The 21,115-nt window shown below is 42.1% G+C and overlaps 3 protein-coding genes across 4 annotated transcripts; all 3 read right to left on the minus strand.

Moving 5' to 3' along the window:
- Positions 1 to 2: 2 nt before the first annotated feature.
- On the minus strand, positions 3 to 4,913 carry irf5 (interferon regulatory factor 5). Of its 2 annotated transcripts, XM_028398777.1 has the most exons (10): positions 4,734 to 4,913; positions 4,171 to 4,362; positions 3,438 to 3,624; positions 2,885 to 2,908; positions 2,782 to 2,811; positions 2,550 to 2,714; positions 2,346 to 2,465; positions 1,405 to 1,794; positions 1,219 to 1,337; positions 3 to 1,022 (listed from the first exon to the last, which is right to left on the minus strand). In XM_028398777.1, the coding sequence occupies exons 2-10, from the start codon at positions 4,342 to 4,344 to the stop codon at positions 834 to 836; spliced, it is 1,398 nt and encodes a 465-aa protein (XP_028254578.1). In that variant the 5' UTR covers positions 4,345 to 4,362; positions 4,734 to 4,913; the 3' UTR covers positions 3 to 833. The 2 variants fall into 2 exon arrangements, with proteins under 2 accessions (XP_028254578.1, XP_028254577.1); XM_028398776.1 differs by having other exon boundaries at positions 2,346 to 2,714; positions 2,782 to 2,809; positions 2,886 to 2,908.
- Positions 4,914 to 6,881: 1,968 nt separating this feature from the next.
- cdhr5-rs (cadherin-related family member 5, related sequence) lies at positions 6,882 to 10,884 on the minus strand. The gene is made up of 13 exons (XM_028398788.1): positions 10,732 to 10,884; positions 10,586 to 10,642; positions 10,412 to 10,504; positions 10,170 to 10,256; positions 9,969 to 10,079; positions 9,720 to 9,884; positions 9,542 to 9,632; positions 9,301 to 9,407; positions 9,019 to 9,219; positions 8,347 to 8,425; positions 7,827 to 8,020; positions 7,002 to 7,192; positions 6,882 to 6,921 (listed from the first exon to the last, which is right to left on the minus strand). Exons 1-13 carry the CDS (start codon positions 10,882 to 10,884, stop codon positions 6,882 to 6,884), a joined length of 1,569 nt encoding a protein of 522 aa, XP_028254589.1.
- Positions 10,885 to 17,052: 6,168 nt separating this feature from the next.
- On the minus strand, positions 17,053 to 20,853 carry drd4-rs (dopamine receptor D4 related sequence). Its single transcript, XM_028398787.1, has 4 exons — positions 20,614 to 20,853; positions 20,417 to 20,529; positions 19,030 to 19,712; positions 17,053 to 17,255 (listed from the first exon to the last, which is right to left on the minus strand). Exons 1-4 carry the CDS (start codon positions 20,851 to 20,853, stop codon positions 17,053 to 17,055), a joined length of 1,239 nt encoding a protein of 412 aa, XP_028254588.1.
- Positions 20,854 to 21,115: the final 262 nt, after the last annotated feature.

Raw genomic sequence — 21,115 nt, forward strand, 5'->3', positions numbered from 1 at the left:
TGTTGGTACAGTCATTATTTATCAAATAGTCATCCAACACATGCGATGGGGGTGTGTGTCTAATGATGTCATCATTGGGGTCTCTGAGTTCTGGTCTCCAGTTATGATTACCAGCTGAGAGTCTACATCTAATGTATCACACCAGAAACGCTTTGATCAGGGGCAAACGTTCAAGAATGTGATTTACCTCGTCCTGATGGTGGTGCTACAGTAAAGATCAAGACACAGCATTCATCAACACTAAATCGTGTCTCTATGAATCATTTAGTCCTTGAGATACTGTTAAAGTCTTTCAGAGGTACGCCTGTCAAATAGGCTTTACATCTAAAATGTTTAGCTGAGGTGGAGTTTACTTCATTGATTGAGGATCTATGGATCTGGTCAAGAAGCAGCAGATGCATTGAGGAATCCTGCAGCAATGTTTATTGAAATTCTAAATCCACTGAAAACCTCAGTTTGAAAAATTATATTTGTGGTTAAAGGACAGAGTTGTGTTTCAGGTCTGTAAAAAATGTCATTTACACAAATAATGAGCTCCTTAAAAATACTTTCAACAGCAGTTAACATACATACAATTCGACTAAGATAAAGCTTTATATCATCATCTGATCTCTAAAAGGAAAGTTAAGTCAAGTCAATCTCCATGAAGCTGTTCAGCTTACAACTTTATCAACAGACCGATTCTGTGAAAACAATCACAGAAGCCTGAGTAGGTGAGGACCTGCCCATTCTTCCCATTTCCTGGAGCTGTTGATGATGAGGCTGAATACAAAGACCCACCAACCTGAGTCCTGGTATTTGTTGTATAAGTCCAGGACACCCAGATGTGTCATTTAATGAATACTAGGGTTCCAGGGCCCCTGGATGTTTTGGCTTTGGAGGAGCCTCTGCAGTTCTTTGAACTGCTCCACTGTCTGGTCCTTCACGTCAGGTTTTGAGATCTGCAGCCGGATGCTGTCTGTTGACCAGCTCAGTTCTCCAGAGAACATCTCTGTCAGAATCCGAGCCACCACAGGAACCACCTGTGTATGCCAATAAGAAAGCCAGATCAAAGCTGGGCAACCCAACCCATACAAGCATCAAGCAATCTGCCAACCTGCTTGAGTGCCCCAAACTATTTCAAATGTGCAAGATGCTGCTGAAGTTCTAGCATGCAATTTTTAAGTGCATTAAGATGGGGATTAAATTAGTACTGTGTCACATGAAAAGCATGCTAACCTGGACAATGATGAGTTTCTTTTCTTTGGGTTTCTTGTCGGGCCAATCCTCCCCAAAACAGAAATAGATCTCAAAAGGTGGAGGGTTTGGAGCTTCATCCTTTTGGAACAGGATCAAGCCTGTGGCAAGAAGACAGTGTTAAAACATGAAAGACTTCTGTCTTGTAGTGAGGAACCTTGCAGTGACCTTGTAGGAAGTCATTGAGGCTGAATACTTTGATCTTCTTCTCCCTCTCCATGGGGTTCGGAGGTCCCTGATCTGGCATGCCTGGCCCAGACCAGAACACCTTACATTGACAAAGGCGGATGGCATAGATGTCCTGCTCCCGGATCTCCAGGATCAGACCACGGTCCATCACATCCAAAAGAGCGTCTGTGTAGAACCGCTGCTTCTGATTCTGGATCTCGGATGTCCCTGGAAATCGGACCTGCTGCAGGTTGACTGGACCAAACAGGTCCACTTGCTCTGGAGTTGGTTCTAAGTTTCCATAGTACAGCCGGCAGCCTTGGGGGTTACTAACGGTTAGGGAGCCGGTTGTCTTTCCTCTGTACTGAAACTTCAAGTCCAGATCTGTTACTGTGGCAACAAGAAGGAGAGGACTGTGATGTTACTATGATTACTCTGGATGTGGACATCACATATTAATAACGGATGGTGGACAGTAGGGATGCTGCACACTGCTGGGTTGACCTGCTGGGTTAAAACTGTTCCAGTAAAACTTGTTATTGTTATAGTAATTCTATTCTATTCGATAAGAAGCAGTGGAGCAACTGAGTTTGAAACTGTGTCTTTAAGTGAACGTTTTAGGAGTGTTTAAGTGTTTTGTTGTTTACACTTACACTTTAACCACAGAAATTGTTACACCCTCAACCACACCTTCTTTGATGAGCTACAGGGTGAGTGTGACGCTGAGCTGAAGCAATAGCTCAGATGTGTTAATCCAGATGTTCACCTACACTGACTATTAAACAGAAACCTTGTGGTTCTTCAAACACCTTCAGAATTCCTGCAACAGCAAACCACTTTTGTACTAACCCCCACAGGATCCACATCCTCCTAAGCCTAGACAGGTAATGATGAACCGACACATTTGCATTCTGAACTGAACAACCATAAAACTAACTTACATGGGACGCTGCTCAGCAGGTCATACTCGCAGGGCTGGTGGCTCTGAGGATCCATTTGGTTTTGGACATCAACCAGATTGCTTGCCTCCATTGGGTCCAGCCCTGGGTGAGCAGAGGCAGCTGTGGAGGGCAGAGAATTTAGATCCTGGAGCCCATTATGGAGTGCTCCAGGATGGATGAAGCTCCCCTGATCCACCATCTGACCTGCAGCCAGGAGGTCCGAGGTAGTGGGAAGGACTGTGTCGGGCAGCAGAGGCATTGGGATCACATGTGAAGGACCAAACGTCCCATTGGTGGACAAATTAAAAGGATTCATCTCTGAATGAGTTGGGAAGGAGCTGAATGCAGGGGGGTCACTGATCCTGGGGTCTATAAAGACATGACATCTTTAAATAAATCAGCAGCTGCCATGTTTCCATGACGACATCCTACTTACTGAGAGTGAGGTCCACAAGATTGGGCATCTGAAAGGATTCAAACGGTTTGAGTTATTTAAACAACAAGTCAACATGTTGGTTTTTCACAAATGTTCTTCCTCACCTCATCATCGTCCTCCACACCATCTGAAACAAAGTAAGAAATCAGTACAGCTTTATACTGTTTCTATAACAAAGTTAAATGGTGTTTTCCTCATGAGATGAATAAAACTTAGATGAGATGAAGATGAAGCCTGTGTATGCTTTCATACAATATCTGCAGTACCTCTGTTACTCTACACCAAATACATACTATCCAACAACAACATATGTCCTTACTCGTTATTACATACCTGCAGCTTGTACTACTTTGGATGTTGAGATGTAGACTGATGTGCTCCCTCTATGTTCACTATGAAACCTGAGAGTGCATGCCAAGCTCGTTTTAATACTTTAACTCTTTGTAATTGTGAATTTTACTGCTACCTTGTAATTTAACTGATGATTTAACTAGTGAGGTATTTCTCTTTCTATATCTCCATCAGGCTCTAAAGGTTCTAGAAAAAGCCCAAGCCAGCAACACACTCTGTGACCCAAGCAGCAGGCCCCTCTACCTGACTCCTGATAGTGGACATATGGGTGGATAATGTAGGATAATGTTGTGATGTTTCCTGACCTGTGTTTGCAGATTGCTCACACACTTCGTAGATTTTGTATGGTTGGACCGGAGTCTCTTTGGTGCCATCGTATTTCAGCTGAAACTCTCTGCTTTTGTTTAGAGCACAGCGAAGGTTTGCTTTCCACTTGGCAGGGTCAGGTTCATCCACACCCTCCTGATACTTTCCTGTCTCCAGAGCCCACGCCTGGAAGACACAGCGCAGGGTGAACCACAGAGCTACGCGAGCTATAGCTTTCGCACTATTTTACAGGTGAGTTACCAGACAACAGGTCAGAGGTGAACTCCTGTTCTACACACTTAATTATCAGAATTTCATTCTAAGTCAGATGTACAAAACAGTTTTTGTGTCACATTGTGTTATTTATTTTCTTCTAATGCAAAACAGCAACAAGTGACCACTCCAGTAAAGATTCTTTTCTTAACAGAACTGTGATTACATTTTTAATTGAACTCCTTTACTCTCTGTGAGTCGTAACCCTTTCAGAAATGAAAGAGGAAGCAGTGAGCGGAAGAGGAAGTGACATCATCAGCAGTATTGTTCAGCCTGATAGAAAATGTGAAATGAAACTGCAGCATGAGCACAAGGAAGTCAAGCAGCTTCTCTTTCTGCTCAGCGGGTGCTTGTTGAAAATAAATCAGTAGTGAAGCAGACTTCACATGTAAACACAAACATCCAGTGATTCAAACAAACAGCATGCATCAGGTCATTTGGCACAAACATTAGGCCAACCTTGAAAATGGTATTCTCCTCATCTGACAACGGTGTGTGGCGTGTAGCATGTTTCCACGGAATCTGAAAGAGTCGGTGGTCTGGACTCAGCCACTGCAGACCTGGATACCTGCCGCTGTTCACCTGAGCCAGCAGCCAGGGCTTCAGGCGGATCCTCCGCGGCTGGACACTCATGACAGGGAGAGCTGGGAGCTGTGAGAAAGCAGATCATGTCAACAGTTACATGCAACTTGTTGAGTTTTTTTATACACACAAATCCACATTAGTTGAAAGCTGATGTGGCTCCGCTTTGGTCGCCCAATGACAACGTTCAGCAAAGGTGAACAGTCCTGAGGAAACAGGTCCTTCACTGCAGCTTGGATTAGCAGAACAGACATTTGAACCCCCACTGCTCACACTGAATTATTATTATTATTATCAGATTGTACTCTGATTACATGACTACAGTTAGAAAGCATGTGAACATGGACTTTGTTTGTTTTTGTCTACAGTTTACAAAGAAATTAAAAACGACCCAGCTTCACTCACTGACTTAAGTGATGTGACTGAAATGACTGACTAACCTGGACCTGGGACCTTGGATCTGGGTTTAACTCCGCACCGTAAACCCTCAAACAGTCTCACTTTGACTTCCCCTGCACCGCCACAGAAGCGTCAACAAACAAACAAATGAACAAACAAGCAGCAGCGGAGACACAAATATCCTGCAGAAAAGTGCGAAGAGACCAAAGTCGTTTAACGGATATGACGTCAAGTTAAATAAAATAAAACATGCTTCCTGTCTGCCTAACAAAATAAAACGTTCAAAAAGTCAGTCAGAACCTATGAATGTTTTCTATTGACTAACCCTTTGAATATAAAATTATCTGTAACCTGACCTAGAAGTTTTACGGTAAAATGGTCTTTAAAAAAACATGAAACACGTCATATTTAGCTAGTTTGTTCTTTGTTCTGAGTCGTAATAAATAGTCATCAATAACATGTTGTTAGGTGTGACAGATGGTTTGTGGTCTGTCGCGTCTCTGTGCACGTGAATTTACAGAAGCGTTCAGTCTTCCGCCTCCTGCCGACACCGAACACGTTCTTTCAGTTTCACTCCAACCTCTAAAGTACCCACTGATTAACATGCTGACCCAAACCGAATAGACGTGATCTGTGACAAACCTGAAAAAAAGCTGTAACTGTGTGCTGGAACAGCTGATCATCCTCTGGAAGTTCCGGGGCTGCGGGGGGAGTCAGTCGACCGGCAGGGCTCAGCAGGTGGGTGTGACACAAGCCAGCCGGGGCTCCGTGTTCGAATCAGTGTGCGAAAGTGAGTTCGGTAGTTTGGTAGTTGTTTGTTGAAGGTCCGAGATGTTTCTGTTCAGGTGTGTTCAGGTACTGCTCGTACTGTCTGAAGTTTAGACACTTCTTTCCCGGGAGTTTGTATCTGAAGAGATGTCTTAATTGATTACTGATCGTAACATTATTGCTGTGTTGAGTGTCCGTGTAGTCAGAGCTTGTAATGAGGCGCCGCCTGCTGGTCACTTTGCTCTGGTGCTGTAGTAGTGACGTATTGATACAGTGTTGTCAGACTTTGTTTTATGATTGAAATATGCTCTTCATACTTTGTGAAGTATCAACATGTGTGTTTGCGTTGTTCCTGAATCATTCTTTCTCAGATGTCAGAGATCAACGTGTTTCAATACATATTAGCCCTAACTAATATAGTAACAGTACAATACAAACAGTACAGTAATCAGAATCAGAATCAGAATTACTTTATTTATCCCAGAGGGGAAATTCCTTTTTTGTTACAGACAAACAGAAATCAAAGATACATTGAAATATGAAATTGAAATATATAATAAATATCTAAATACCTAGATAGAATTTAAATCCCTGAGTTGTATCTAAAGAAGAACATATTTATTACTGTATAAAAACCTTTGCATAGTAAAGAGCATGACATGAATGTACAGTGTCTGAGTGACTGTTACAGTTCAGAGTTCACTAGTTTGATTGAGACAGGCAGGAATGACTTCCTGTGTCGTGGGAGTCGGAGTCTGTTGCTGAATGACCTGTCAGCACAGTGTGGAGCGGGTGAGAGGGACAGTCCAGTATAGTCTTTATTTATCTGGTAAATTTCACTATTGCAGCAGCAACTTACAGACATTCAGCATACTAATAATATACTAATAATAAACATTATTTACAGCAATTAAGAATATGAAATATGAGTACAGAAACATAGTGTGCAATCTGGAATGATCTTAGCTCTGAGAAAAATATTGTAATTGTAAATAAAAAATAGCTGCCAAATCTTTTAAGTTCAGACACAATGAACACTACAAATGACTCCTCCGACATCAAACATTATGTTTTATTGTGGATGAACATTTGTCATTTTTTCCATAAAAACAAACAATAACAAGCATTTACAGACTCTCCTGAAGAAAGCTGATACACCACAGCAGGTGGTAAGGATTCTTCTTTCTGATTGGCAGGTATTGGCAGTTTTCTGATTGTTGATGTGTTTGAATTTGTTTTCCTTTTTTCTGATTGGTTGATGTGTCAGATTTCTGTTTTCCTGCTATTTGATTGGCTGAATTTGTCTTCTTCTAGCTCTGATTGGTCTGATGTCATGTTGCCGTCTCTTTCCTGTGTCCCAGTGTCCTGTGCTGCAATGTCATCACCATTAAAAACCTGAGGAGGGCAGACCTTCTGTTAGGTCAGGTGACCTCCTTAGGGTCTCCCAGGTGTGAGGTGTCTCTACGATGACAAACAGATCAGTTTGAAACCTGCAGTCTGAGGATGATGATGATGATGGAGCAGGAAAATGAGGTCTGGACCTGATGTCTGCTGGGTCAGTGATGTATGATGAGGATGATGATGATGGAGGAGGAGGCAGAGACTGCTTCCTGGTGTAGATTCCGTGTGGGCCATGAAAACTGTCAGCCTGTGAAGGTGTCTCATACTGACGACTGAAAGCTCGTCTGTTGTATGAAGACTCATCCATGAAGACAGGTGGACTGGAGCTGGCCTGAGAATTACATGGGACAATATAGTGTTCAGGTGAGTTTTCCCTTTCACACAGCAGGAGGTCGTCTGTGTGCTTTAGGTGAGAAGCGGCAGGAGCAAAGTCCAGATATCATGTTCATGGCTTCTCTGTTTGATAAAGTTCAGGGTAACAGTATGAAAGACTCGGACTGGCAGGAAAAACCATGATTTAATGAAACAGCTGAAAGGAACTGGAAGTCATGACATCACAGGGATCTATTGATGATCACTGTCAGGACAACACACGATAGTGCTGACCAAAAACATTCATTATAACACAGACATATATTACTGCACTCACACATCACTGTCATCACATCACAGCAGGAAAACAGGACCAAGCTATGGAAGGACATCTTTAAACTTACCATCTGAAACCACATTAAACGCTGCAGAAACAAAGGCCATACAAAATCACCCAAATGTCCCCATTTACCACCATCACATCATTCTGCAGCTGATCTGATTTAAAGCTGCTAGAAATTAAAACATCACTGGCACTGATCTGATTAAACGGATGTTGATTTCCACTTCCTGTTGCATTACGGTTATCACTGCAGGCTGGATGGATTGTTTCAGATATCTTGTCACATATGTGAAAGTGTTTCGGTTTGTACCACGTTGGGATGTTTTCCCAGGGCAACTGCTCCGTGGTCAGTGGGGTCCTGTTGCCGCCTCCTTCGTATAGTCCGAAGCAGCAGAAACATGGCGGCTGACAGGCACATCAACAGGCTCACCACTGCGATTCCTCCTGCCAGTCTGCTGTCAACATCTCCAAATAGCTGCTGCTCAGTGATTGCACCACGAGGCACTAAAACACACAGAGTTCAGGCCAGTGAACGCACCACAGGCATTAAAACACACTGTTTGGTCAGTGAATGGACCACCAGGTATGTTACTGTATGACCTCATGGTGTGTTCATATTCACACAGGCACACAGGGTTAAAGGTAGGGTAGGAGATTTAATTCTGATGCACTTTTTGTTAAATTAGTGTAACTTCTCTTTACAATCTGATAGCAACCAATTAGCTCTGAGAGAAAGGGGTGTGTGTTTACTTTTAAAATCTGGCTGACTCTCACTGAGTTTTCAAAATCTCCTACCCTACCTTTAACATAAGCTTGAACTGGGTCCTTACCTGGTTGTCCTCTCTGCAGGACTTCAATGTCCACTGATGCTGAAACCTCTTCTCCTGATTCTTCATCTCTGGCCACAACCTGCGGAGTCCATATTTAAATATTTCTGTTATAGCTCAGATATGACTTTTCTTAAAGATCCAGGACTACTATCTAAAGTTAACAGGTTTGTTTGCTGGTTTCTGCTAATTGTTTCATGTCCTGACTAACAGCTCAGATGTGTAGAAGTGGATTCATGCTGTGAAGCCTTTAGTCTTAATGTTCAGTCTGGCCCCCTGGCTGAAAAAGCTGATCACAGCATCACATCTACTACCTGTTCTGTGTTCCTGAATCTCTGCCTTACATCAGTGAGTTATTAGACTTAAGACAACCAAACAAGTTCCAGAGTGTTGAAATAGTTTAATATGAACTTTTTATCTGTGCATTTGGCTGCAGTAAAATAGTGTAGTGTTGTAAACTGGCTGTAATGTCAACCCACCTGTAGAATGTGTCTGTCAAAGGCATGCAGTTGGTCCGTCCTGGCAATCAGAACTCCCCTCTGAGTGATTTGGTACAGTCCAGATGGAGGATGGAGGGAGTAGTGGACGTTTGGATTCAGGCCCTGTGATTGAATAGCAGTGATGACTCACAGCTGTAATGTAGGTGGTAAGAGGTAGTATAGTATGTGTCCTTACATCAGAGAAGTCTTGATCTGAGACCTGGACCTGCAACACCTGGTTCCCATAGGTGGAGACAATGGAGGCAGGGCTAGAGCTCTGGATGATAAAACCTTTAAAAGTAGTTCTGTTGAAGACTGGAGGGAATTTGTTCTCACAAAGAACTCTGACCAGAACTGATGTCACACTGTACTTGAGCCTGTCATCCACCTGGAACACCTGGGGAGTTGAGAGCAACAGGTAGGGCACCTCATTGTTGCTAACAGACTGTTTAGAATAGACAGAAAGTAGACTTGTTACCATGATGTTGAGCGTAAAGTTTGGCATCAGCCGCCGGTTTTCTACAGCTCGGGTTAACCTAATTTCCCCTGTCACGTTGTTGATCACAAACCTACCCCGATCATCACCTGCAGGGTCAGACATATACTTATACACTGTGCACATATGTGTATACAAGTACACTCATGTGAGTGTACTTGTGCCCAGCTCTGTCACAATGTAAATTAAATAATGTGTTTCTGCATTTGTCTGTGTATGCTACCTGAGAGGATGCTGTAGATCAGAGGAGAGTCAATTCCTCTATCTCCATCCTCTGCTGTAATTGGACCAGGAGAGAACTCCAGAACTAAGTCCTGAAACAAAACAAACACAACTGCTGGTTCATGATATGGACCAATGGATGCCAACAAATACATGCAGCATGTGTCTCAGGGGTTTACCTGGTGTTTCTGTGAGATGTTGGCTGTGTAAATGGGGTTCATGCAGACAGGTACACTTTGAGACACATGTGTGCAGGGTAGGAAGTGAGGATACTGGTCGTCGCCATCTTGGATGTTCACAGTGAGAGCAACAGACGTGTTGAACTTCTCCACAGTGTTTGATTCCTGTCACATCATATCACATATCTCAATTTGTCTTTGTTCAGATCTATTTGTGACCTCATTGCCTGATCATTAGCTTGTTGTTACCCAGGCCCATATGACAAGCTGCAGCTGGGTTCTGGTCTCGTAGTCTAGGGGTTTGTTCAGAACCACATTTCCACTGTTGGGCAGGTCAATCCTAAAGAACCATGCATCTTCCTGCAGGCATCAACAGACAGGTGGTAAGAGCTGACATAACAGCATATAGGTAAGACAGAATTGTCTGCACATGTTTGTTTGACATCTTACTGATGATTGATCAATGATGTAGCTGATCATATCTCCATCTGCGTCAGCTGCTTTCACAGTGAAAACCACAGAGTTCACAGCTGTCAGCTGCACACAGAAAAAATGTTACAGATCATCATTATTACTGTTGACATGCTGGTGAAGAGATGGAAGTCCTCTGTTTGTATACAGTCTGATTCAATGTTAAATGTTGTATGGATTGTTTAGTTATCACGTTGTAATGATGTCAACTCTTTCTTTACCTCACTGATGGTGAATGGCTGAATTGTCTCCTGTAGGAAGTTTGGTGTGTTGTCATTCTCATTCAGAATCTCCACCAGAATCCTGTAGTGACTCTGAAACAAGTTTAATACCTTAATGAACTAACCTGGGAATCAGGTGTACTTACTTTTGATGACCCGGGTAAGGAGACTTACTTGTATGACATCATCTTCGTAACAGGTTAGCTCTGCTACCAACACTGAGCCCTGAACCTAAAGAGACATGTCTGAGTAAATAACTGATTGTCCAGGTGACACATAGCATAGAGTTTCTGTCCAGGTGAGGTGTGCATCAGGTGTACCTCTCGATCAAGTACTCTGGACACAGAGGAGTTCAGTCTGATGGTTCGACCCTCCAGATAGAACCAATCGGCGTTCTCTCCAGTCAGACAGAGGCGGATGGTGTTGGCTCCGAGATCTGAGGTAATGCTGATGTTGGAGATGAACTGACCCATCGGACTGTTTTCTTTGACTGACGCAAATATGTCAGACCCACCTTGACACAGACTGGCTAAGGATTAAACAGGGAATACACCAGTATCTGTTGCAGTGATGACCAATAACTAGTCAGATTTTTTTCTGTTCTGTTGAAAAAAACATTTAAAGAATTCTTTATTTAATCAAATTTACAATTAAATCTAAAAGTGCTTTGTTAGCAAAACTGAATTTGGAGGCTGACCTTGTCTCATCCAAAACTTATTAGTTCTGGATGTGATTTACAATCAAACTATTGTTTGATCATCAGACTGCCTCACAGCAGAATGTGTGAATGTTTCTTACCTGTGACAATTTGATAAGATATTTTAAGAGCCACCTGCCACAGCCACAGCCTCCAGGGCCTCAACATCCTCCTCCTCCAACTCCACCTATTCAATACACAGTCAATCATCTAATAGCAGAGAATGGTATATTTACATCAACCAAGTAATGAACAAACATAATAGAGATATAGTCCCCAAGCTTGTTTACCTCCCCAGATCAATGCTAACACAAGGCAGGGAAAAGGTATAATAATCTCATTACAATAGCACAAATGTCAGAGAGTTTTAACAGGATGCAATTAAATAGTCAGTTATTGAAGTTTGTTTGTTTGAAACAGGAAAAATGAAGAGTGTGACTGGGACCACACATATCCAGAACAGTCTGGTAGAGTGCTACCAGTATGCAGTGCTCAGCATCCACCTAATATGGTTGTATGCAGTCACACTACAAAAAAATCAGTAATAGTTTGAGGACATCATGAAAAGTTTAAGGTTGACTTGGTCTCCAGATATCCCAGATCTGCATCTGATCTCATAGCTTCCAGGATTGAAAGGATCATCTGCTACATCACACAAAATCTTCACAGGACTGGGGAGTCAAGGCCTTGACATGTCAGCAGTCCATGAGGGGAACAGTGTTATCCAGCTAAATGTTAATGTTGTGGCTGAACTCGACTGACGTTGACTTGATGAGTCAGTGATCCTCCTTTTTCTGTTGTTTGTTTTGTTCAGATTGACTTTAGGCTGCTCTGCTTCGAGCACAGTTTGTTTCCACCTGATTTACAGCTGGACAGTCTGCACGTGTCCACACATCTAGCACCGCCACAGAGAAACAATGAAACATATTATAGCTTACAATTTGAGTTGCCCTGAGGTGGAAACATGCAGAGGTCACAGACAACAGAACAAATACCAGTGACTCACAGTTTAGCACAGATTAGCACAGGACAAAACTAAAAATGAATCCAAACATCCTGTAAGGTAGACTGGATGAAACCTTCTGACTGTGAATGTGTAGTCACACTTTCAGCTGGATAAAAGTCATCAGCCTTACCAGCTGTACATTCAGACATGCCATCATATTTCATGCTCTTCATCTGGTGACCTGATCATCACCTACAGGCCTGGACTCCACACAGTTTTATTTGTATACTTGAATTTGTTATTTTGCTCCATGGAGCATTATAGGTTTAATCCCAGGACGTCCTGGGTTCACTGAGATGTGGTTAATAATGAGCTGTGTGATGTGGATCACTGCTGGACACAAAGAACACTACACTACTTAGTGAGCAGCAGTGTCCAGTAGTTATTTCTGTCTTTGATACAACAGCAGCTTATCCACTGATGTCAGTTATCTGTTTAGTTCTGAGCTCTCCGAGGATTTTTATATTCTACAAGCATTTTTCTGTATCTGTGATGTCTGGCCGCGTGACTTCGTGCTCTGCTATTCGTAATGTAAGCAGTTCTAATGTCGCTGATTAATATCTGATATAATCGGTGTACATAACAGGCTGCTGATCCACTGACTGCCCTATGTTTGTATGTAGGCTATGCTAGAGAGCCACAGTATGCTAACTCAGCTCCATTCCTGTTCGAATGAGAGCTAATCTGTTGGTTTTAAATCTTTTCAGCGACATTCCTTCTTGATCAGACGTCAGGTTCAGAACAGCACGGAGCTTGTGGTGTTTGACGCTGTTGTTTCATGGAACCATTAACTGGTTTCTGCTGTTACAATAAATGTGTTGTTTCACCACCACAGTGATACTTTTTGTTTGTGCTGATGATGAACAAACAGTTCAAACCTGCAGAAAGGAAACCACTCACCCCTCTCTCTTGAAGGTCTACAGATGGTCGGTGTCTCTTTCCCTGGTTCTCCTGAGACCTCCTGACTTCGGCTTCATGTTGTCACAGATTCAGGTTTTCATATTTCAGCAGCAGAGCCTCAGTTTATTGTTGGGCTGTTTTCTCCTCAGCGAACAGAACTGTGGTGCTGAATCTACTGAGTGTGCTATTGTGCATTAGTGTGTGTCATTGTGTGTGAGAAGCAGAGGGCATTAGAGAGCTTACACAGCTTTAATGAGCAAGATAAGTAGGCCAACATGCTGCAGGACTTTAAACCACCTGCTGCTCATTGTCAGCCAGAGGAAGTATTTACTCAAGGAAAAGTACTGATGCAACAGCACTCTGTACAAGTACTGAATAAAAACTGCTGGAACAGCATGTCATCTCAACCTCCAAAAATATGACTGCACTGTTTTCTAGTCTGTTGGTCAATGTGTGTTTGTCTTTACTGTGGGCATGTTTTACTTGACCAGTTCATCCATAAAAACTATTAACAGTCAGAGATATGGCCGTAGAAACAAGCTCACATGTTCATTTGTACAGGCTGAGATGTCAACTTCATGTTGTGTTTTCTTAGTAAGGACTGACTGCATAAATGAGTCAGGACCGACAGATGATAAACTGTGGGCTGGTGCGGATGTAATGTGATTATAGATTAATATCATTCCTTCTGGACAGGAGCCAACAGTAGGCTTACACAAAGAAGTGCCAGTCATATTAATGTAATGTTATTGTTACTGCTTGGTGAAACGTGTGTGTGTTTATGGTATTGAATTCAGTCGATTCCTGATCAGTAATCAGTGATCAGTGTGTTGTTGTTCTCATCTGAAAACCATTTGGCTTCTTTGTTCTATGTTTTGTCAGACTGAGACTTTTTCAGCCTGCGTTCAGGTTCAGTCAGTCGTTTTGTGCAGTTGAGGGATAAATCATAGATGTAAATGTCAGTGTGGGATGATCCCTGTGGAGGATGCATTACAGATCACCTCTAATCAGCTTCTTCAGCTGGTTTCAACTGAAGCAGCTGGTGCCTTTCATCTCACAGCTAATTACACAAATCTCATTATTCCAGACCAGAGAACCAGCAATAGACTGTAGACTGTGAACAGCAGGGCTGAATTGATTAGTTTGGTAAATTACAGGCAGTTGAGTTACAGGAGTTAACAGTAGTTTACCATCAGAGAGTTCAAAAAGTTGAAGCAAGGCACCTGGACTTGTAGAGTTTGCCTGCAGATGTTTCACTGCTCCTCCAAGCAGCTTCATCAGGTCTGCTTGGAGGAGCAGTGAAACATCTTTAAGAAAACTCTACAGGTCCAGATGCCTCGCTTGAACCTTTTCAATAAATATGAACTGGATGACTGTGAATCATCAACATGACTGAAGCCATATTCTGAAGGTTAAACACATGTTAGCTACTGTTGTTATTGCCATTGGGAGGTACTGGGATTACTTTGTACTGCTAATACTTTGTTAAGCACCTCAATCAATAGGTGCACTTAAACCCTTCTTCTTCTGTGTGAATTCAGCTTGTATCATGACCCCAGCTTCCTCTGTGGTCATTTAAATATAGGGATAACCATCAGAGTGGAAACTACATGCTAAACACACTCAGGTGTGAATCCTGTGATGAAACATTGTCTGCTGCTTCTCTTCACCTTCACATTTAAAACCTGTTACCATCCCCTTTTTTATTAACCTCTATCTGCTCCAATAACCAGAAGGTTGGTGGTTCAATCCCAACTCCTCTCTAGTCACTGTTGTGTGTCCTTGGGCAAGGCACTTTACCCGCATAGCCTCCAGTGTACTCACTGGTGTACGGCACTCTTTGCTGGGCTGCCTTAAGCAATTTCCCCATTGTGGGACTAATAAAGGTTTCTTAATTTCTTAATTATCCACTTCATGTTTCCATCTTCACCCCCTCAGTGTTATTTAAAGGTTATTTGGTCCAGCTGAGCAGTTGTGCATCTCTGTGAGTCTTTGTTGTGCTGCTCTGACCTTTATCTGGATCTCAGTTCCAGCAGCTGACTGATCTCAAATCTGTTTCCGGTGAGTTTCAGTCACTTACAGATCAAGGCATGACTAACAAAGGTGTAGGAACAGGATGTTCTTCATGCAGGATCAGTTACTGGAACATGGAGGCCACCTGAACTGACCCCCAAGTCTGTTTAATGATGAGTAATGGAAACAATTTACCTAAAAATATTTTATTAAATCCACTTGATCTTGTCATTACCTTGTAAAAAAACACTCAAATATGCATGGAACAAATATAACTGCAGAAAGTTCTGTGTGAACAACCTAATTAAGATTAAGATTTACTTTATTAATCCCCAGAGGGAAATTAAGTTGCAACAAATAATAATAATGTCAACAAACAATATATACAGGGAAAAACTTTTATATACCTTATCCAAGATCACCAATGACAGCATTGTGACAGTTAACAAACTGAACCCAGTGGTTCAGACATTTGGGTTCCATCTTCAGTCTGAAGCAGCATCTGCAGTATTTTAAACCGGCATGTCTCTGAGGTGCCAGCTGATGGAAAATTATGTTCCTGCCACCGAGCTGACTATAAAGAGTCAGAAGTGTAAGAAAACAAGACGTAGAACAGCTAAAAATGTTTGTGATTAAACAAACTTCACTGAGATTCTCTTGTGTGTGGGTTTGTTTGTTTTTAGTGTATGCTTGTGTTTTGGTTTCCTCTGCATCCAGTGGGAGGCTCTTTCCTTTCAGTGTGGCTGGACGTGGTCTACCGCTGGCTGGTGGTTGGTACACCTGCTCCTGATCTCATCAACTCCACTGCTTATATGCCATTGTTAACCTGGTTTTGCAGGTCTTCTAGTGAAGCTTTCAGCTCTTGCTCTCATTTCCAGTCTTCAAATTAAACTTAAACACACTCATCATTCAGACTCATCAACAGACTAATTATTACATTGATTAGGTTCAGTTGTGTTAAACATTAAAACAAAGACTTGCAGACTGTGTCGCTGCATTGATTCACAATAGTAAATCAATCAAGTCAGGGCACTGAAATGTTTTATTTTTGTACCCAAAATATAACGGCTGTTAAAAAATGTTTCATTTTTACATTTTTTTAAAGCGGCTAAACTAAATTACAATGTAAATCCGGACTGAAACAAATAAAACACTCAGCTCTTTGGGTGCAGTCCTGGATAAACATGTTTATTACACTTTGCAGCTGGAGGCTCACGATTACCACGGTAACAGGTGGTTTCCATGGCACACTGAATGGGATGTTATTAACCCCCCCCCCCCACGGACCCACCCACCTGTAACTTGAGGGGGGCTCTCCGCCCTCACAAAGATGTGTCATTAGTCTGAAGAACAATTTCAGCCGTGGAACGTTAGTCTGGATGCAGATGAAGCTCTGGACGGGTCAGGATGTACCAGTGGAGTCATTTATTGCATCACAAGTAGCCTCAGTCCAGATAGTTCTCTAATAATGAGTTGGACAAATCTCAAAATCCTTTGTCATTTACTGAAAACTGCAGTGGACAGGAGCATTTGCCAAATTATTAAATGTAATATACATTTATTCTGTTGATTTAAACGCTAAGTACAAAAAGAAAAGTACAAAACACTGAAGAATGTGATGTGTGTGATGTGGTTCATGTTTTTATGACACAGAGGGTTGTTTCAGCTACATTTCATTACATTTACCTTCACTTTACAGAGAACACACTACACTTGTTTCCTGGAACTTTCTTGAAAACATTCAGGTGTTTGTCCTGTTTAACATCAAAACAACATAATACTGATCAGTAAGACCTTTTAAAACATCAAGGTGAAAAGCAAAAACATTGTGATTGTGCACATGTTCACATATTTTATACCTCTGGGCTGTGATGTGGTCAGTCATTTGACTCAAACTTTCAAAATAAGAGACTAGACCAGCTGAGTTCTAAGCTAGGGCTTTGGTCAGAAACCATCTTCTTCCTCTTGGTAGTGAACAGTCCACAGGACAAGTCTCCCAGCAAGACAATACACTGCTCAATAGTTTCATGTCCGACAGCAGAACAGCTTGTGGAAGACGTTCCTGAACTCCGCATTGAAGGCTGTGTAGATGATCGGGTTGACGGCACTGTTGACATAGCCAAGCCACGTTACCACTGAAATGAGGGTGGGGCCAATGTCACAGGACTGACACAACACCTTGGTGACATGGACAACAAAGAATGGTGTCCAACAGGCCAGAAAGACACCTGAGACACAAAGAGACAGGTGGTCATGTTTCTACAGATAAACTTTGTAATCTTTAAAAAAACTTGTGTAAGTTTCATTAAGCAGCATTTGAAAAAAACAAGAAAATCCAAAGCCTGAGGGAAACTTCCTGCCAGCAGCCCTGCTTATTCAGGTCAGTTTTAGAGCCATGTTCCATTGATTTTATATAAGGCCACTTAAAAATCACGAGTTTATTGTGTGCCACAGAAGAGTACAGACACCTGGCTTTAGCTCAACATTGAGTACTACAATATTCAGTCTACGGGAGAGGACAGACCTTCTCAGGACCTTCTTTAACCTTAGGTACAACAGTGCAGGGAGTTGGATTGCTGTCATGAACTTCTCTGGTTTCAGTGTTGTGCAGGGAGGCTGCTGATTGATCTTTTCAGTGTGTTCACCGGTATAGCTCTGGTAGAAATTAGTATTCTCCTAAAAAGTTTGTATTAAACCAGTTCAGGCTGCCGAGAAGTGAGTGCTGCTAGTGTCAGCGACTGCTGAGAAGCAAAGCAGTTTCCACAGAGGTGGATAGAAGCAGTTTCTATTTTTACTGGGAATTTCACAGCTTCACTGTGTGTTAAATAGTTTGTGTAGAAAAAAGGTGTCCACTTGAGAAAACAAAGGGTTTAGTCACATTCTTCTGAACAATGACATTCACATTCACTGAGATTCATTAACATCAGTAGCTGAAACCAAGTGACAGCTTCTGTGTAAAGGATGAAGGTCTTCTGGATCTAGATTATAAAATCTAGATCCAATATGCCCTGTCTCAACTTTATGTGCAGTAAATCATCAGTTATCCTTTTTAACATGATTAGCCAACACAATGTACCATTAGAACATAGGAGTGATGGCTGCTGGAAAAGTGCCTCTGTATACCTTTGGATATATTCCATTAAAAATCAGCCTTTACTAACTAGAATAGTCATTTACCACATTAACAATGTCTAGACTGTATGTCTGATTACGTACTTTAATGTCTTCATTTTAATAACTATCTTAATTTTAAAAAAAATATTTAAAAAAAAAAATAAACACATTTCTAAGTGACCCCAAACTTTTGAACGGTATTGTATGTCTGTTTTCCTGTTGAATGTCAGTGAAAAATACCAGATATTCTTTTCTTAATCAGGTTATTATTATTCTTGGATAACTAGGCAGGGCCGTGGAATCAGACCTGGTAAACTAGACCTATAGCTACAGTCGTCATGATCTGGTTGATGTGCTCATTTATTCACATAAATCCTCAGTTTTTCTGTTGTTCTTTTAGTGTATTTGTATTATTCCTGGTTTATCTAACCCTGTTTTGGTGGTTTCCCGTTAGCTTCCTTGTGTGTCTGTGTGTGTTTTACTTCCTCATGTGTTTCTCACCTTGTTGATTTCCTGCTCTAATGTCTACACCTGTGTCTTGTTAACCTTGTGTATTTAAGTCTTGTGTTCACCTTTGTTTGGCAGTTGCCACTCGTTGCCAGTACTGCCAGTGTCTTCAGTGTGCAGTTTTGTTACTTTGACCTTTTGTTTGATACTTGTCTCTTTTCGTTAGTTTGTTCTTTGGATGGTTTTTTAGTAAGCTTTTTTCCAGCTTTATATTACTAAAGCTTGTTTTTTTTTATATAATAATTATTCTCGACTGTCTGCAGTTTGGGTCACTCCTTCCTGAACTCTCACATATCAACAGTAACCAAAGTAGTTCTGTGTGTCATTACTTCCTGTCAGCAAAAACTAGAGACATGGTACTGTACTTGTTTTGGTACTTACCAACCACGACCGGCAGGACCTTCATGGCTTTGCGCTCCCTCCCGCTAACCCTGCTGCTCTTGCTGTTCCTCCTCCCTCTTTTTGCAGCATCTCTCTTCGGGCCATTGTCCCCCCAGCTTCCTCCCCTCCCTTCTGTGGGCTCACCGTCCGAAATGCTTTCTATCTGAGTTGTCATTGGGTCACTTTCAGCCACCACTGCTACACCATCCTGGCGTTCCTCCGTCACTGCTGTTGCGGTGGGTATGGTCATGGAGATGATGGATGGAGAACTGGGGCTTAGCCCAGTGGGTGCTTTGTACACAACCTTCTCTCGACCTCCAGTTGTTGTGGCTGTAGCTCGATGTAAAGCTGTGCCAAGATGTAAAGAGAGAACCCTGCGACCATCTGGACCTGCCTGAGACCGGCTCCGCCCACTCCACTGCCGCAAGCCTTGAAACATCCAGTAATACAAGAAGAGCATGACAGGACAAGGCACAAAGAAGGAGCAGACTGACGAGTACACTATGAAGCGATCATCCTCTAGTTTACACACACTTGGATCCCGATGTGGCACTTGGTTGAGACCAAAGATAACTGGACTAGCCACGCCCAGAGACAGGACCCAGGTGGCAGTGATGAGAGCCAGCTGACGAACACTAAACTGGTTCCTGTTGTACTTTAGAGGGACCACCACAGCAATGTACCTGTAATCCAAACAGACAAGTGGTGAGTAAACGGGAAGCTAAAGTCCAGATTGAAGGTTTTTTCCCAGAGTTTAAATCGAGGCAGCTGGACTCAAGGATTGTCTTTTGATTTTTGTTTTTGATTTAAACTCTTGGAAATGACTATGACCTGGATGAATGAGAGCATCCACAGATATATTGAAGGTTTTTTAGTTCTGGTCAGAGACTACCTTGGCTAATGTGTGACTGAGCATCAACTGTTTTAATCTCAAGGTTTGACTTTGTCTAAAACTGATACAAACTTTCACACAGCAGCTGCTTAACTCTGTAAATTAACTTGACATATAAAAAATAAACAAATAAATTAATTTGACACTGTGACAGAACAGCCTTTGCCCCATTTGCAAGGTTTAAATATAGACTGTAGGTCTCACTTGTAAAAATAGTGGCACATTTAGTCTCAGACTCATATTTTACTATCACTTTGGAAGCTGTTGGCTCCTTTAGCAGCTGTCACCTATAAAATATATATATATATATATATATATATATATATATATATATATATATATATATATATATATATCATGTTAACTCAGTAATGAGGTGTTAACAGCAGCTCCATAAATATAATGAAAATTATATCTGATACTTCATCTGAGATTTATCTGTTTATGGGTGTGAGTTAGGGTGATTGTTTTTAGGGACAGGGCTGCTGGACTCACCTGTCCACACTGATAGCACACAGGTTCAAGATGGAGGCCGTACACAGCATCACATCCATGGACATTAGAGCATCACAAATATAGGTGCTCAATGTCCAGATCCCTCCTAGGAACTAAACACAGAGTATGAAGAATTATATCTGTGCTGAAAACAGACACACTCTTCTGTTCTGCAATGTATCCTCATCCCCACAGACCTCAGAGTAGACATACAGTGGCAGCACCAGCACAGCCAGTAGCAGGTCGGCCACAGCCAGGCTAATGATGAAGTAGTTAGTTGCTGTTTTCAGGGAGCGCTCAGTGAGCACGCTCAAACACACCAGCACATTCCCCAGAATGATGACAAGGATCAATGGGACCCCAAGCACCAGGGCTATGTAGTTATAGTCGTTAAGGTCCGTCTCTCCTAGAGGGCTGCCAGGTGTCACGTTGTGCATGATGGAGGCCCCACCAGAGCTGCTGGTCTGTACCTAACATCTAGACTCAACAGAGAAGGAGGTTTTATGCGTACTGAGAAGCATGATTTATAGTACTCAGATTATACCGGGTATCAGAGAATAGACTCACCTTGCTGCCACCTGTCCCAGATGTTTGTTCAGGTGTGTTTCAGTCTCAATAGCTGGGTAGACTGTGTTTGTTTGCATCAGATGTTCCTCTTCACTTGTCATTGTCTGCTGTCAACAACAAACAGCAAAGCTT

Source organism: Parambassis ranga, unplaced genomic scaffold, assembly GCF_900634625.1.
Source record: "Parambassis ranga unplaced genomic scaffold, fParRan2.1 scaffold_60_arrow_ctg1, whole genome shotgun sequence".
NCBI classification, from domain to species: Eukaryota; Metazoa; Chordata; class Actinopteri; family Ambassidae; genus Parambassis; species Parambassis ranga.

Excerpts from the sequence above, each read along its gene's own strand:
- irf5 (XM_028398776.1), bottom strand. The coding sequence starts at position 4,344 with ATGAGTGTCCAGCCGCGGAGGATCCGCCTGAAGCCCTGGCTGCTGGCT. Across the intron at positions 2,810-2,885 it reads GTGTGGAGGACGATGATGAG|ATGCCCAATCTTGTGGACCT; the intron begins GTGAGGAAGAAC and ends GAATCCTTTCAG. Across the intron at positions 1,338-1,404 it reads CCTCAATGACTTCCTACAAG|GCTTGATCCTGTTCCAAAAG; the intron begins GTCACTGCAAGG and ends TTCTTGCCACAG.
- cdhr5-rs (XM_028398788.1), bottom strand. The coding sequence starts at position 10,884 with ATGGGTCAGTTCATCTCCAACATCAGCATTACCTCAGATCTCGGAGCC. Across the intron at positions 9,885-9,968 it reads AGCTTGTCATATGGGCCTGG|GAATCAAACACTGTGGAGAA; the intron begins GTAACAACAAGC and ends ATGATGTGACAG. Across the intron at positions 7,193-7,826 it reads TGGGAAAACATCCCAACGTG|GCCAGCTCCAGTCCACCTGT; the intron begins GTACAAACCGAA and ends TGTAATTCTCAG.
- drd4-rs (XM_028398787.1), bottom strand. The coding sequence starts at position 20,853 with ATGCACAACGTGACACCTGGCAGCCCTCTAGGAGAGACGGACCTTAAC. Across the intron at positions 20,530-20,613 it reads CACTGTATGTCTACTCTGAG|TTCCTAGGAGGGATCTGGAC; the intron begins GTCTGTGGGGAT and ends CTCTGTGTTTAG. Across the intron at positions 19,713-20,416 it reads TGTGCTATCAGTGTGGACAG|GTACATTGCTGTGGTGGTCC; the intron begins GTGAGTCCAGCA and ends TTTGGATTACAG.